At 35.7% G+C, this 17,300-nt stretch overlaps 2 protein-coding genes across 3 annotated transcripts in view; one reads left to right on the plus strand and one right to left on the minus strand.

Annotated features, from left to right (window-relative positions):
- Nucleotides 1–591: 591 nt before the first annotated feature.
- Nucleotides 592–15,722, plus strand: LOC113413250 (scavenger receptor cysteine-rich domain-containing protein DMBT1-like). Of its 2 annotated transcripts, none has more exons than XM_026669348.2 (9): nucleotides 592–677; nucleotides 2,907–2,945; nucleotides 4,024–4,335; nucleotides 6,395–6,412; nucleotides 8,290–8,307; nucleotides 9,550–9,861; nucleotides 11,364–11,393; nucleotides 12,155–12,186; nucleotides 14,643–15,722. In XM_026669348.2, the coding sequence occupies exons 1-8, from the start codon at nucleotides 608–610 to the stop codon at nucleotides 12,181–12,183; spliced, it is 828 nt and encodes a 275-aa protein (XP_026525133.1). In that variant the 5' UTR covers nucleotides 592–607; the 3' UTR covers nucleotides 12,184–12,186; nucleotides 14,643–15,722. The 2 variants fall into 2 exon arrangements, with proteins under 2 accessions (XP_026525133.1, XP_087820507.1); XM_087964381.1 differs by lacking the exon at nucleotides 14,643–15,722 and adding an exon at nucleotides 13,269–13,590.
- The window catches only part of HTRA1 (HtrA serine peptidase 1), a 44,466-nt gene continuing 40,883 nt past the window's right edge, over nucleotides 13,718–17,300 (minus strand). Inside the window, exon 9 of the mRNA XM_026669335.2 lies at nucleotides 13,718–14,649. Coding sequence (XP_026525120.1) covers nucleotides 14,481–14,649 — 169 coding nt within the window. The 3' untranslated portion in view covers nucleotides 13,718–14,480. The remainder of the gene's footprint in view (nucleotides 14,650–17,300) is intronic.

Genomic DNA, 17,300 nt, shown 5'->3' on the forward strand with positions numbered 1-17,300 from the left:
ATTTTCTGTGCTGACATTGACAGTTTGTTAACGGTCTTGGCTTATGAGCATAATCCATTAGAAAGATGTTTCTTTGGGAATCCATCAGTGCTGGCTGTGTATTGTTGAACATTGCAGTGAGATGCTTCAGACATTGAGTGCAAATGAAAATAATCAGCAAAACACTTTTAGCTCTGGGGATCTCATACAGCCTGTCCGAAGCATTATGCCATTAAATACATGATTGTCATTAAAAGTTAATTTTATATTTTTCAAGGTTCCTATGAGATACAGTCATTCTGAAATTATACTTGCATTCAGTTGGAAGATGTTTATCATAATCACCAAGCGATTTACAGGAAGCAAACTTTTGAAAAAATGTGTTGTTAAGTGACCTAAGTCTAAAGATATAGCTGTCTTTGTCTCTCTGTGTGTGTGTGTATGAGAGAGAGAGAGAGAGAGAGAGAGAGAGAGAGAGAGAGAGAGAGAGAGAGAGAGTTTTAATTTATCTTCTCATTATTTTCTTCTTTTATTATTGACAAAAGAAACAGTAAGCCACTCCCTTAGAGACTCAATATATATATAAGAACCCAAACTGCCTTTATACAAAAAGAAAAGACCCAGAAAAATGTATACTGTCATGGAAGCCATCCTATTTTTAATGTTAATTACAGAAATACTTCAGGACGTTGGCTCAGGTAACATTCCTACTATAATATCTATATTGAACTCTGTGAGGTGGGAAGTTTTCAAGGGCAAAATTAGAATGAAATTAACATCAGGAGTAGGAAGAACAGATTTATCTGCCAATGATAATCCTGGCATGATTGCACAAAGGCTAACAGTTTTATTATTTTACTATTTAATAATGGCATTAAATACTTTTTTTAAGACTTTGAATTTAAGAAGAGGAAATTCAGAAGGTAAATGTGTAAGTCTGCTGTACGTAGGACCCCCTTGGTGAAGTTGTTAAATCCTTTGCACATGTTACCAATGTAACAGTGGTATGACAGCAAAAACCCCAAACTTGCTTTTAATTGGGACAAGCAGATTTGGGTTTGCAAAAAAGAAAAAAAGGGAGCAAGAAAACAAGAAAATGGGTGATTTGTGTCTTTGCTGTTGTTCTATTTATGCCCACAACATCAGGAGTCTTGAGTTATTTTTATTAGTTTAATGACAAGTGAAAGTGATTAAAAATGCTGTTCAAATGACTGAGTTCCACATGCAGCTGTAGCTTTTCAAACAGAAGCATAGATGCCAAGCAGGAATGGCTGGGTGGCAGTGGATTCATTTCTTATATAATACAGATTCTCAAAATTAGTATTACTTCTAAAAACACTGATAAGGACTTAAATATGTATGAGCATGTAGTGCCTAGCCATCTTCTCATACAGAGCAAAAGTAGTATCCAATCCATGTCTAAGCTCCACTTTTCCAGACTGTGGATATGGGCTGGCATGAACAAAGATTCCTTCATTCACCCCAGAAGAAAGTAGTTATTTTACAAAGAAAACATGGCTGTTGTACATTTTGACTACAGTTGCTTTCTCTAACATCATGTGTTTTATATATATATATAAAGGTTTCTTGAGAATATATTCGCTGCAGTTGCATTCCTACCTAGACTGGAGCATATCATCTCACCAATTTTGCATGTGATTGACCGACTGATGGTTTGGGAATCACCACTTATGGGAAGCAAGGAAGGGAGGGAGGCAGGGAGGGAGGGAGGAAGGAAATTCCAGACTCTGTAGGCCAGGGGTGTCCAACCTTGGCAACTTTAAGACTTGTGGACTTCAACTCCCAGAATTCTGGGAGTTGAAGTCCACAAGTCTTAAAGTTGCCAAGGTTGGACACCCCTGCTGTAGGCAATCAATCAGTGAAAACAATAAATATTATCATTGATTAGTCCAGAATAAGCTGTAGCACAATATTTAGCCACACAGAAAACCTGTATTTGCATCTGCCAATAAAATGAAAAGTATAAAATATATCAGGTGCACCTGGATTGTTAGTTAAAACCAGTAGTATAACAACTGAGCAATATAATAGAACACGATCTATCTCAGATTCTCAATTTCCCTTGAACTATAAGGACAGATCCGGGGTATCCAGATTTGGGGTATTACAAAATTAATCCTTCAACCTGACTAATGTTACCAATGTTACCTTTTTGTTTAGAAACATAAGAGTAGTATTGAAAACCACAGCTGAAATTTGGGGCTTCTTTTGGACAAGGGTCACTGTTAACAGCAATAAATCAAAAGTAGTGTTGAACTGAACTTTTTTGCATGTTAATTGGTTTGCAAACCGTATTTATCAGTAAAAGCTATTTATTCCCATCTGATTCAATTGGTTTTTTTAAGATGAAAATCAGACTGCAATCCAAAATGAATAAACCAATTGGATTTATTTCGTACTACTATGTCATATCTGGAGAAATTCAGGCAACCACAAGATGGCAGCAAGGAATGAGAAGTTTCTATATACAGCATTTTCATTGCCATCTTGGAGTTGGCCAGATATTTTTTCACCCTGGATGTGGTAGCTTTACAAATATAAACTTCCAGTTGAATTAGTTCAAACACAAAAATGTGTGTATTGGGTTTCAATAGAGTTTTTTGTTTTATTTCTAATGATTTCTAAGGATCCCTAACATTATATTAATATAATAATGAATTGCTCTCCATCTTTAGATTGGACAGGTTATTAAATGTAAAGATTTAGCTCCCCCTTGTGGAACGATGCTTTATGCCTTAATTTTGAAGAAACTAGATTTTGATTCTTTCAGTCAACCTTTCTGCGTATGAATTCAGTATTCTTTGAACTGTGCAATCAAATGATTTGTATGCATTTGGAAATTATTATAAAATAGCAATGATGGTGATAATTACTGTAACAATCTGCTTTTTTAAATCTCAATTTAGTGCCAGCTCTATCTACCGTGGCGACACCTCCAACTCCAGGTTAGTGTGATTACGCTCTTAGGTTTTGTAACAGAGATGAGCACCGCCCCCTAGAGCCGGAAATGAGTAGCACATATGTGCAAGGGAAACCTTTACCTTTACCTTTATACAACACTAGGTTAGTCAGATGGAATGTCAGACTAACTAAGCTAAAAAAATTATACCTTAGCATATATAAATCTTATATTTCATACCATCTTATATTTAGTAAAGCAAATTGAGCATCTAGGGAAAATGTGGTTATGTGCAAAAAATTCTCTTTTAAAAACAACAACATTCTTTTACATCACATTCCCAACCATATATAATCAAAATCAATCCCAGGAAGGTTTTCATTTAGATATGGGGCAGAAATTAGTCTGGTGCACATTTTAATGAAAATTTTCTATTATTTTGTATTTTAATCTCATATATCTGTTCAAAATTGTATTGTGAAAATTCTTTGTGAAAATTGAATTGCAATGCAATATTCTTATCCTATCTGTCGTGTCCATCAAATATTTATATTAAGAAAGCACAGGTTAAAAAGCATATATATATTGATGCCAATGACAAACAAAAATGCTTTGTATTTGAGTAAATTTCTCGTAAAACATTGTTAATCAGAAATGCATGCAAAAATATGTAGAGCAGAACTGTGCAATTGTAAAACATGAGAATTCAGCTTAGAAATAGATGTGAAACTTGGATGTTTGTCACAGAACATAAAGCAACATAAAAATAAGGTACTTCCTGGATAGCTTAGGAAAAAGAAGTACTTAAGTGGTCAGAAGTTTCTCTGAGTTTTCTACCACCCTTCCTTAAAAATAAATGCATACAAATACCTACTATTCTGCCATTTAAAACTCACTTTGCATTAAAGTTCTATTAGAAGAAATGTTCAGCCTCAAGGTACTTACTTATATGATAGTTTTCCAGATGCTGGCACTATAATTCCCAGAATTCTCAGAATACTTAGTAGACACACACACACCCAAACTCAGGAAAGTATTCAGTGAAATGAAAGAATTAAACCTACTGTATTTTATTCACTTCGAGCTATAAACAATACTAATTTGTTTGCTTTGTTCTTGCATAGGACTGTCTCTCAGACTTGCTGGCACATACAACTATTGTGAGGGACGTGTGGAAGTGTATTATGAAGGAGCCTGGGGAACTGTCTGTGGCGAGAACTGGGATCTGAAAGATGCTCAGGTTGTTTGCCAACAGTTAGGATGTGGGAATGCTGTAGAAGCCCTGCCCTGGCCTAAATTTGGCTCAGGCTCAGGCAAAATTGTCCTAAGTGACGTACAATGCAAAGGAGATGAATTTTTTCTATGGGATTGTAAGAACTCTGGATGGGAAGTGCATAACTGCAATCATCAACAGGATGCTACCGTTCTCTGTACAGGTATATGCGGGTTTTCTTAAGTCTTGATTTTTACTGGAAGTGTGGAATCAATATGGTTATTTACTGACTAGTATTGTAGAACAGCGGCCCCCAACTTTTGAGCACCAGGGACCGGTTCTATGGAGAAAGGTTTTTCCACAGACCGGAGAGAGTGTGTATTTACATGCTGCCTGCATCCCACAGGGGTTCATTTGTTTACAAGGCCTGGTTGCTGGCATGCCACAGACTGGTTGCAGGTCCACAGACTGGGAGCTGGAGACCCCTGCTGTAGAGGCACTCATAGGATAAGATGGTTCCATAACTACATATATTTTCTTTATGGTTTCTTGTCATTTCTTGTTGCATCAGTTGCCCAAATCCAACATACTTTGAGCAGCATACAAAACTGGAAAATCCATAAAACTGAAAATATCAATATCAAATCAAACAGACATCCTAAAGTAAAACTAACTTGTAAACAACACAAATCAATCAAACAAAAAACACAATAATACTGATACATCAACCCCAGGCCTGAGACCAAAGCCAGGTTTTAGAAGTTTTCCAGAACCCTAGAAGAGAGGGTTCTTATCTATTCTGTTTCAGAGGTTGGGGGCCATTACAGAGAAGGAAATTATTCATTTGAATTTCCCAGGCGATTAAATGACCTCTTCACTTACAATGGCAATTGGGACCAGAATTTCTATCACAAAGTAGGGTGGTCATAACGAATGACTGTATCACTTAGGGTGGGCAATTCCTACAGTCCCAATTGCTGTTGTTAACGGAATCTCAGTGTAAATTATTGGTAGTGCCTTACCAAATGTTACACTAAAGTATGCTTAATGTGGGTTTCCTCAAATGTCTAGGCAACCTTTTTAGTGGGATTTTTAGTTAATCATTCAAGATGAACTATGAGTCTGCAATAGAAAGAAGAAACAGAACAAGTACTGGAAGGCAAATCTTGAATGGCCCTTCCACATATTCCGTTGCATACTGTATGCTCTCTTGGTTGCTGCCTTTTTCATGATAGTTCCCATGGCATTCTGTTAATATTTGGATAACTATGAACATATGGAAAAAGAGAAGAGTGTGGGAAGTTGTGATAGTTTATCTGTTAGTCTCCTAGGAAAGACAGAGGCTTATTTGAGAATGTCTGGTATAATCAAATTCTCCTTTGTGAAGGCAGCAGTTCAAACATTTGAGTATTTACTGATTAAATTCTAAGGAAGATGAAATCTTATTACATAAAATAGTCATTCTTAATTGTTCAGCTAATCAGTGTAGAACAATGCTATTCCACAACTCCAATGTCATTAACATTTCCCACTCTTTCAGTTGCTATACAATCCAGAAATAAACTATAGAAGAGTCTCAAACATTAACAATTTTAAGGTTGAAACCTCAAGAACAATCATGATGTGCTCAATTTTTTCAATGCTGATGTTGCACAATAACCACATATGAGTCTCTTAATTACTGAAGCAGAGCTGACCTTGTAGTTGGGCACAGTCATGTAATGTTTCATTCAGTGACCACATTGTTTACTATCAAAGTTGCTGGTTCCTATTGTGGTTAAGTGAGACCTGCCTGTATTTTGTTCTCTAAATGTATTTAGAATGGCCTTCAAATTCAGATCAAACGCCAGATCATGACTTGCAACTACTGTTGGCTTCCCCATTGATTTTGCTTGTCAGAAGCTGGCTGTGAAAGTCACAAATACCAGTCATGTGATTGTGGTACAATGCAACCATTGTAAATGCATGCCAGTTGAGAAGCACCCATATTGTCATCATGTGACTGCAGGGATGTTGTGATGGCCACAAGTTTTGAGGACCAGTGCCATGAGAACTTGAATGGTCACTGAACAAGGTAGTCATTAACCAAGAAATATCTGTAATTTTTTTCTCTTACTTATCTCATTTCCCTCAGTTCAGTTTTATTATTTGTGCTAAGCAGTGTCTTAAGCAAAGATCTTAAAATAAAAAAGTTTAAAATAAAAAAGTTTAAACAACATCCATGTGGTAATGATTAATTAATCATTAATGTTTTAATTTTATGAAAATTGTTTTTTTTATAGGTGAAAAGTATAGACCAGGTATGTAAGTCTTCTCTTTCATGTTTATGAATATTTTTCTATGTTCTGCATAATAATAATGTACCAAACTGTGGAGCATCTTATCAAAGCTGGTATCGTCCAGGTTTTTGGGGATTTCATCACTACTGGTGGGAAATAGGTTGCAAAGGGCTATTTTGGGAATATTTTTACATTAAAAGTCTTCACAATAATAGTATTAATGATTCACAGTATGGAGTTTGGTATCAGCTTTAGAATGTTTGTGATTTTGCAAGTTCTATGGAACTAAGACCACCATAAATTTTATAATTATAGTTCTTAGGGAAGATTATGAATAAAATCGTTAGTAGATATTACTATGGATATGGTTAATTCAGGTAGGACTGCTCTTCCTTCAAAAGTCAAAGTGTATTGTTCAGAACCAAATGAAAAAGGCAAACAAGCATGAAATTAACATGATAGAAGTCTGTTGACAAAGTCATAACCAGAAACCAACATGGGTTTGGCAAGATCATGCTAGACAAAACTTATTTCATTCTTTGACTAAGTGACAAATTAATAAACCAGCAAAATGCTGTGGATATAATTTACTTGGACTTCAGTAAGGCATTTGATAAAGTAGATCACAACCTATTATTTGATAAGATAGAAAAATGTGGGTTAAACAGCATTCCTACCAGATGGATTTGTAACTAGCTGACCAACCACCCTCAACATGTAGTCTTTAATGGAACCGCTTCTATATGGAGGAAAGTATGCAGTGGGGGAGCCCAAGGCTCTGTCTTAGGCCCAGTACTCTTTAGCAATAGCACTTTGACTTATATACCACTTCACAGTGCTCTCTAAGCAGTTTACAGAGTCAGCATATTGCCCCCAACAATCTGAGTCCTCATTTTACCCACCTCTGAGTCAACCTTGAGCATGGTGGGATTTGAACTGCCAAATTGCAGGCAGCCGGTAGTCAGCAGAAGTAGCTTGCGGTACTGCACTCTAACCACTGCACCCCATGAGGCTTTAATGATTTAGATAAGGGGGTAGAAAGGGAACTCATCAAACTTGTAGATGACACCAAGCTGGCAGGAATAGCCAATACTCCAGAAGATAAGCTCAAGATACAGAAGGAGTGCTTATGGACAATCATTTAAATATGTGCTGCAGCTGCCAAAAAAGCAAACACAGTCCTAGGCTGCATTAACAGAGGTACAGAATCAAGATGACGGGAAGTGTTAGTATCACTTTATAATGCCTTGGTAAAACTGCACTTGGAATATTGCATCCAGTTGATCGCCGTAATACAAACAAGATGTTGAGAGTCTAGTCTAGAAACAGTTCAGAGAAGATCAACAAAGGTGATTAAGGGACTATAGAGGCTAAAGCATAGGAAGAATGGTTGCAGGAATTGGGTATGCCTAGTTTAATAAAAAGAAGGGTTAGAGGTGATTTGATAGCAATATTCCGATATCTAAGGGGCTGCCACAATTAAGAGGGGCCAACTGAAGGCAGAACAAGAAGCAATGGATGGAAACTAATCAAGGAGATAACCAACCTAGAACTAAGGAGAAATTTACTGAGTTAGACAATTAATCAATAGAACAATCTGTCTCTAGAAGTTGTGGATACTGCAACAGTGGAGGTTTTTAAGAAGAGATGAGACAACAGTTTGTTTGAAATTGAACAGGATTTCCTGCTTGAGCAGGGGGTTGGACTAGAAGACCTGTTTTAGTTTTTAGTGAACATTGCACAACCTCAATCATATGATGTTTGATTACCTGACAATATCTGAAGATGTTGAACTTTATTGACGTGAAGCGGGAAATTGTGCATATGTATGTGTTATCTACAGACGTAGATGTAAATAGATTGCAGATTTAATAATCACATTTTATTATATCTTCCAGCTGGAACTGAAGGAGATGGTGAGTCTGTGTTTAGGATTTTTCCTTTTAAAGAAAACAGTCACTTTTAAAATATTTTGCATGAAATAAATTTCTTCAAAATTTTCAGTAAACTATGAATGTACAAAGTTGAGCAAATGAAAAACCTTTGAATGTAATTAACATTTTGGTTCGATTGATTCATTCAGATAAAGATTGGAAGTGAACTGCTTGTGACCTCTTCCTGTAATTTTACTTTTTTCCTAATTATTGTGACTCTCTATTCTCTAAAGAATAGGGTGCTATGGATTTACAACTTGACAAAACTTACTACAATTTCTTAAAAGCAACTTGGAGAAGAATAACTCACCCCTATTAAACTACATCTGTCTAGAGTAGCATGCATGACATGCATGTTAAAGAGTTATTATTAAATATTAAAGAGTTCCACATTAAAAAGCATAAAACTCTTATTAAGTAGTACAAACTGTAAGACCTGTGGATCACATATGACTTGATGGAATATCCAGTGAACCACACAAATCCTTCAATCCTTGAGACTTTCCAATCTTCTTTGATGCTCTCTGAGCTTTGGTGAGACCCAAGGAGTCCACAATTCTGAGCAACAGTACATATATTTTCTTCTATTCTTCTCTTCCTCTCCTTTCCTGCTGACCTAGCCCCTTTTGCTTTGCTTGCTACTCTATTTCTGGCCCATTCCTTTCTTTTATTTGCATCTGCCCAGTCCTCATTTGGTCTTTTCTCAACCCTGGCTGCTTCTCTTCTAGTTTCTCCATGCTGTTTGTCTAGTCTTCCACCGGATTTTACCCAGTTTGCCTGTTCCCCTGAAGTCTTTTCACAACACCTCTTCCTACCCATACCTGACCTTTTCCAGACCTCCCATAAGTCTGTAACCTGTTGAAAATGTTGCAACTTGTTTTCTACCTTCAACTTAAAAAAAAAAAAACTGAAGCTCTCTTTTAAAAATGATCATAGCCTTCCTGACTACAGGAAGAAAGGCAAGAAAGGTCATAAAATGAAACAAAATTCACTTAACAACTGTTTTGCTTAGTGACTAAGTTTTGGGGTTTTGGGGTTCAATGTGGTTGTAAGCCGAGGACTACCTGAATTGACTAAAATGCATCTCCCATCACTCTTTTTGATCAGACAAAAAACAAAGCCTCAACTTATGCATTTTTCTTAATTTTTAAAATATGTCTATAATCAGCCGTGCTGACAGCAATCGTTTTTGCCTTTTTTTCTCCCCCCCCCCCCCACCCAAAGTGGTGTATATGGAGCTGGTGGATGGCCCAAACCAATGTGCTGGTCGTGTTCAAGTCATTTATTTTGCCAACTGGAGACATGAGGTTTGCAGTGAAGGTTGGGACATAAGAGATGCTCAGGTTGTCTGCAAGACACTGCACTGTGGCGATGCTGTTGCTGCCTTGACTGATGGCTCTTTTGGTAAAGGGAACAGTGGCCCTTTGATGACTAAAGTTGATTGCTCTGGGTCGGAATATGATTTACTGTCATGCCCATATGAGTATCGTCCTGCTACATGTGGAAATTACAACGATGCTGCTGTTATATGCTCTGGTAGGTATTTTCTCCTGGCTTATGAAAATTGTCAGATATATTTTGCAAGTCATCCTTCTCCTTCAGGAAATTTTGTTTTGTTTAGTCAAGTTATTTATGCATTTATTATTCACAGTGCATAGCTTATCATCATGCATCTTGAAACTATTGAGCATATCAGTTAGGAAGATTCAACATTTCATTGATTTAAATGGTGTTTGCAAAAAGGTTAAAAATAATTTCAAAAATAATCTCTCTTTTTTGGTAACTTTTAAAATGCGATTTAATTTTAAGCTTCATGAATTACTAGTAGGTCTCCTTTCTTTGGCACATATATTCAGCTGCAATTTAGTTTTTCCATCAACAATTCTCTTTGTTTAGAATTGATCATATTCATTGACAATGAACTTCTGTTAATATTTAATCAGAGTTCTCTAGAGATGGATCAGAAAAAGAGTTTTGTTCAATGTAAATATCCTTAATGTGTAACTATCTAGTCCACAGAAAAAGCTCTCTGTAGTATTTTACTCCACGGGTATTGTTTGAGTCAAAATACATGGAATCAATGGAATCACACTAAGAGCATGACAGAAGTTCCTGTCCGCAGAACTTTCTCAAATTAATATCTATTTTCAGGTTTTGCACTGTAAGCCCCAAGAGCAGCTATTTTTGACAACAGCATGAACACCACTTTATTTTTTTTAGCTGGAATTTCAGCAAAGTCTCCGTAGACTTTTTTGAGATTCCATAGCTGCAACTATCATGTTGTCTTGAATAAGAGTAATCTTTCTAAGCAACTTTGCTTTGCTGTTCAATCAGTTGAGGCTAGAATTTTGAGTTTTCTAAAAAACTAACCAGACTGGTTTTCTTTTCCTAAATCATATGAGTCTTAACCAACTTAGCAATGACTAAATTTCATTAAAATTATTGGAACAGCAAATAGTTATGACTAAGCCACGCATCATTGGTCTCAGCAAATCATGCCTGATTTTAGTTGGATTGGAACTATTTTCTTGATAGTTTCCTTTGTTTGTTCCAAGAAATCCATGCCCCAAATCTTAGCTGAAGCATATTTTTCATATTAGTAGAAGCTTTAAAATTTTATAACAAAGGATTGGCTTAATTTCTTTCACAGGGATTTTCAGAGAGTGTCTTGTTCCCTACAGGGAATGCAGGGCTGATCCTATAAAAATATAATTCCTAATATAGAAAGCTGCAACAATTCAGATCAGTTATTTATCTATCCCACCATCATAAATTATGACTGGCAGGGATTTTCTAAAGACTCAAGCAAACGGTTTACACTGATCACTTGCTTTCTCATCTTTAAGTTAAATAATGGAGGAGAGAATCAGAAAGTTTCTGATTTGAGGCATTTCTTAACCATGGACCTATGGTCCTTTCTTAGAAGGACATCATGGCCTTGTAGTTGCTTGAAAGACGATGGTGAATCTGACAATGATGATGATTTAAACTTGTATATACAGATTCTTTTTGAGCACTCAATTTATCTCCATTTACAGATTCTGGATTGACACCAACTGGAATGCCAGGTAAGGTTACAGTCAATTGTAATATTGTATTGAATATTTTGTAAAGACCAAACTCAGGGGAAGTAACATTTCCTCACAGTTTAAATTATCATTAGGGCATAAGCTCTTTTGCACTAGGTTCAGTCACAAGGATATGGTTTGGATGGTTTAAGTTTTGTAACAAGAGAAAGTGCTGCTTCCTTGCCATAGGCACATCTGTAGGATTTAGACAAGTGATAAATCATACAATACCAACAGGAGATGGTAATAGGAAGGATAAGATGTCAAAGATAATATCAATACAGCCTACTACATGGGTAAATATTTTTAGTCCCAAGCCTAAAGTGCTGTGCTGTGGGAATTAGGTGTTCAGCAGTGAGGGCACTGGGTGGCGGGACATGGCTATCTTTGTGTCTAGTTGTTTTGGCATGCAATGCTCTCTAACAGCATCCTGAGGGAAACAGTTTACGTCCAAGATGTGAGGTGTTTATAGATATTTTCTAAGCCCTTTCTGGTTTGTGCAGTATACAGATACTCAATGGAAGGGAGGCTGGTTGCAATTGTTTTTTATGCAGCCCTAACTATTCATTGAAGTCTGTGTTGCTGTGCCAAAGCAGACAGTTACTGGGGTACAAATGACAGACTCAATAATTCTTCTATAGAACTGTATTAGCAGATCCTTGGGCAATCTGAGCTTTCTGAGGTGACGCAAGAACATTTTTTGTTGTGCCTTTTTAATGATATACATGTTTTCTGGACATTCAATTTATCTCCATTTACAGGTTTTGGATCAAGCCCAATTATTGTTTAGCAGGTAAGCTTTAAATTAATTGGGATATTAATAATATATAATAATATTAAGGCTGATTATCGAACATTTTATAATGACCAAGTTCAGGGAGGCAAAATTTACACACATTTGGAATTACTTTTAGGGTTGGGAAATTCTTGAAGTCCACACATCTGAAAGCTGCCAAGACACAGAGTTAGAGACTTCTCCTTCCCCCCCCACTCAATTCTTCCTCCTAACCCCTTAGCCAATTTCATCATTTCATTGATTCAACATCAATTCCACTTTTGCTTTTAGGAACTCTAAACTTTTACAGTACATCCATATTCCAGATGTGTATGTCTTAAATATTTCCCAAGTGCACTTCTAAATTTTGCAGATGTTAAACAGCATTCCCCAGGTTATTGCATGTTTCTTGGGAAAAGATACAAATCCAGCCAGGGCTATATTAAGATCCTGCTGGGCCTAAACATCTGGGTTCCTATTGGAATATTACAGACATTCAAAATTATAAAGATATTCCATGGGACTATTTTTCAAAAAGTCCCAGATAATAAGTGGCAGATAAGGAGTAACACTCTCTTAGATTATTTTATTCGTTTTTATTTATTAATTTTTATGCTTACTGATAAGATGTACAGTATGGATTTTGAATTTATTGTTATTTTTCTGGTTTTTGTTTTTATTAATAATATTTTTGTATGCCCCAACTATTTTGTAGGTCATAGGCATAAATTCTATTGCATCTAAATAGAATATATACCATAAACCCATCTGGAAATGATAATAAAGAGAATACTTGAAGCAGGAACTATCAAGATTTGAGAGAAAATTTTCAGGAAGGTCCTGCAAAAATGTTTTCTTAGCAAGCCAAAATAATCTAATAATTTAGTCATTTTGCATTGACTGATCAAATATTCGACTGCAGAATTCTTTCCAACCCGTTAATCATCTTCAACTACAAACTAGTCATTCCTCAGAAAGTGTTCATATATTTGCACAATCATAGTACATAATGATTCTTGGGATGTATTGCCTTTCCATAAAATCGTAGTTTAGTGGTTTGATTAATTGTCAATATAAGCTGTGCATTTCTCCAATTTCAGTACATTGACTTCGGAAGCTTATGTTGTTTTGCATTGACTGAGGAAGCACATGAATAGCTCACAGATCTGGAATGAACCATCGGCTGACTTCACATTGATTTATTAAGGTTAGGCTGCTGATGAAGCAAATCAGTGGCCTCTGATACTATGTAAAAGTCAACTCAATTAAAGAACATCCTTCTGAACATCCAGAAAAAAGGCATAGACCATGAGCCTATTATATTATTTACATTCACAATAGTACATCCTGGATGGAACTACCAAGGGACAGTAATGTGCTCCTTTATGTGAAAATTATGAATAAATGCATTGGCTTAATCGAGTAAGCAATAATGTCTGTGCGTGTTCATTACATAGTATCTAGTAAAATCAATGGTATTTCAGCTTCAAACTACCCTTCATCTGAAAAAATAGAACAATTTTTTTATCAGGAATAACACATTATATAAGTGAAAGTGCTTTAATTAAATTACAGTAGTTTTTTTTTAAAAAAAATCAGCATAGGTTCAGGACTTGCATGTGTACAAGTCATTTATTTCAAATATTTTCATATTGTTAACAGTTGTATCTTCGGGAAATATCAAGCTATTAAAAATGGAATACTGCAATGTATGTTTTACAGGTGGTTTAACTTGCAGATCAGAACTGATGATCACTAAAGTGGTAGTAATAGATGGGTAGCCAGTAAAAATACATAAAAGATAACATATGGAGCTCAGGCTGAACTATGTAGTCCTTGGTGATCTCTAGCTTGGATGCTTGTTTGCGGATGTTTCCTACATGACTAGATAACATTATCAGTGCTTGTTACTTTGGAGTTTGCTCATTGTTTATGTACAGTAGTTGTGTTTTTCTCTTTGGTAGATTCATTTAGGATACTACTTTCTGCTTGATTATTTTTCTGGTGTTAATACCTGCTTATCTGGTTGCTGGAAAAGATGCATTCTAGTCTCTGTTAGATTTTTTTTATTGTCACTTTTGAATTGTAGCTCAGAGAGCACCAAGGACTCCACAAAGAATACAAAGCACACAGTAAGAATAGCTGAAGTAATTATCTTCAACATTTAACCTATTGAAAAATTATTCAGCAATACAATACCATTAAACATAATTGGATAGTTGGTCAAAATCTACTGTTTTCTGTACCAGCACAGAGATAATATAAACAGTCCAGTGCCTGCTTGTAGCATGAAATCCAGCTCATGTCTTTATTTAATGGTCAATTTCATCAGGAATAACTGTTAGAATAATATCCTCATTCCCTCTACGTACTACCATACTGAGTGTACTGTCCTTTTTGATAATGTCACTAACATCATTGGCAGAAATTATTGGTTGTCCATTAATGCTTATAATCACATCATTTTCTTTCAGGCCTCCTCTGAAATAAACGAGAAAAAAGTATTAGTCCTATAAAAGACTCACACCTGCTTTCTATATCAAGATACTTCAAGATATGAGAATCATAATTCAATCCAAAACACTAATATTTGGCAAATATAGTATGTAACACTGTAACCTACTCTAAATGCTTACTTTGGGAAAAGAAAGTTTCCAGTGACACTGGACAAAACCAAGAGTGAACATGCATCCCTTGATAAAGAATTCATGATTACATACCTCTCATTGTAAAGTTTTGCCCACGGCAAAGAAAGAGCTGATATAATAATTGCACTTCAATTGTATGTACTACATGCAACATATATAGGATGCTATTTTTACCTTTTTTTCCTCCTATGCTTCATATAGCATCTTTATTGCCTTGTTGGTTCAACTCTCTCACAATATAAGCACAAAGCAGTAACAAATCCTGTCAATGTCTGGTCTCTGTGCATTTTTAAGCCCAGGATTTACAAACAATATGAGAGCCTTTGCAGTATACATTTAGATTCCTGTAACAGACTCCAAAGAGACCAACTACTACAAAATGTAGCTATTAACTAATGCACAATCTTATGAGCTTATCATTTGATATATGAGATAGATTAAAAATTAATTTTGAAACTGGGCCTATTTATAAAGGTCCATTTTCTGAGGCACACTGGAAAGATCTTTTATCAATTCCAAATTGTGAAATGCTTTTCTTTCAGAACTAATATTGATTTCATCTCTATATGTTTCTAATGGCAGTTTTAAAAATAGTCAGGTTCATTTTTAATCTCTGCTATTAACTGTCTTGAGGTTAATTGTTGAAAGACAGCATAAAAGCAACATAAATATTTAATAAGAAAATAAGTAGATTTTGGCATATTAATGACATTGATTTAAAATTGAAATAATAATTGTTCTATACACTTGTCTAATTGTTATTTAATTTATCTAATATATAATTGTTAAATTAGAGAGGGGTTAATACTTCAGTGATCATTTTTAAGAAGTAAAATATATCCAATTTCCTTTTTTAAAGAATCTTTTAAACATTTCCATGAAATAAACCTTACATGGTACCTAACAGCTGCAACTTTCATTGCCTTCTTTTACAAACTTTTCTTCTGATTGAGAAATTAAAGTTAGACCTCTAGAGCAAGAGTAATCTATCCATCAAGCTTGACTATGTTCATATTGGTGGTACTGAGGCTAATGAGAAGAGTTCAGCATTCTTTCCTCACCTCATCTTGTCCTGTCTTGTAGACAAACTCCAGCTATACCTTATGGAAAGACAAACCTACTTAACAGGCAGATACATGAATCAACCCTCGAGCACAACTATTTTATTTAGCCACAAAGATTTCACAAGGCTTGCTCATGCAAAGAGAAATACCTTACACAAGCAGTTCTTTCAAAAGAAGCATTTTTCAGGAATTACTAATTTCTTGACAGCCTACTATTTACAGTGCTCAAGAAGATCATTAGTATGAAATGAAGAAACTTCATCCTTGCTGTAGGTATGACAGCTCCAGAAAAATTAGTTTAATAAGGAGTACACATTCATTAAACTTTAATGTTAGTAGGGTAAATTGTGATAATACTTTCAAGATATGTCTGAAGGGATGAAGACTACAAAGAAGAAAAAATGAGCAGTTCTCTTTGAAGAATTAAGCCTTTGAAGAAATAAGTACAGAGATTACTTGAATAGTAATATGCTTTATGTGTCATAAGGATGTTCATATGACTGCCATATATCTACATACAGCCTTCAGTTCTGACTTAGGCAAGTTGCAAATTAGTTTTAACTCTTGTATTGCCCAGAATCATTCTGGAGTCAGGCAGCGCCAAAAATGAATTAAAGTAATAAAATTTAGAACTTTGGGTTTTGGTCACTCTTGCCCAGTAGCAGGATTCAATTTTTTTTTACTATCGGTTCTGTGGGCATGGCTTGGTGGGTGTGGCAGGGGAAGGATACTGTAAAATCTCCAGTGAGACGTGGTATTTGCCGGTTCTCCGACCTACTCAAAATTTCCGCTACTAGTACTGGTCAGAACCTGATGAATGCCACCTCTGCTCTTGCCTTATATTTCACAAAACACACAGAACATCTAACTCAGGGGTGGGGAACAATAGCCCTTTTATGACTTGTGGACTTCAACCCCCAGAATTCCTGAGTTGACCATAATGGCTCAAGAATTCTGGGAGTTGAAGTCCACAAGTCATACAGGGGCCATTATTCCCCTGATCTAACTCCTCCCATTTAGAAGCCTTAAATAGTATTATTTCTAGTAAATGGACTGATGTGGTACATGTTCAACATTATCCCGATACATCAATAGTTGCAGACTAATAACTAATAGATACATGGTAGAGTTAAGAACTCAGTGAGCCACTCATTTGTTCTGCCTTTTTCCTTCTCTACCACATCTGCAATATGAAAATAATGTTATTGTGCAAGATAACACATATATAACACTTTAACCACTTGACAGTGCTACATAAAAATTACTATATTGTTTTTTCATCAATAGTAACTTTTCTGCATTGTATTCTCAATTCACCAGGCATGGCACAAACACTAGGTGGATAAGCATATATAACAAGTGACCTGAATCAGAGCTATAATAGTGTCATTAGAAGCCAAGTTGGATGCACAATGATGGG

The sequence above is a fragment of the Notechis scutatus genome, chromosome 4, assembly GCF_049901735.1.
Source record: "Notechis scutatus isolate UNSWTSFEM ecotype Mainland chromosome 4, rNotScu1.2, whole genome shotgun sequence".
Lineage (NCBI taxonomy): Eukaryota > Metazoa > Chordata > Lepidosauria > Squamata > Elapidae > Notechis > Notechis scutatus.

Excerpts from the sequence above, each read along its gene's own strand:
- LOC113413250 (XM_026669348.2), top strand. The coding sequence starts at position 608 with ATGTATACTGTCATGGAAGCCATCCTATTTTTAATGTTAATTACAGAA. Across the intron at positions 2,946-4,023 it reads GGCGACACCTCCAACTCCAG|GACTGTCTCTCAGACTTGCT; the intron begins GTTAGTGTGATT and ends GTTCTTGCATAG. Across the intron at positions 11,394-12,154 it reads GACACCAACTGGAATGCCAG|GTTTTGGATCAAGCCCAATT; the intron begins GTAAGGTTACAG and ends CTCCATTTACAG.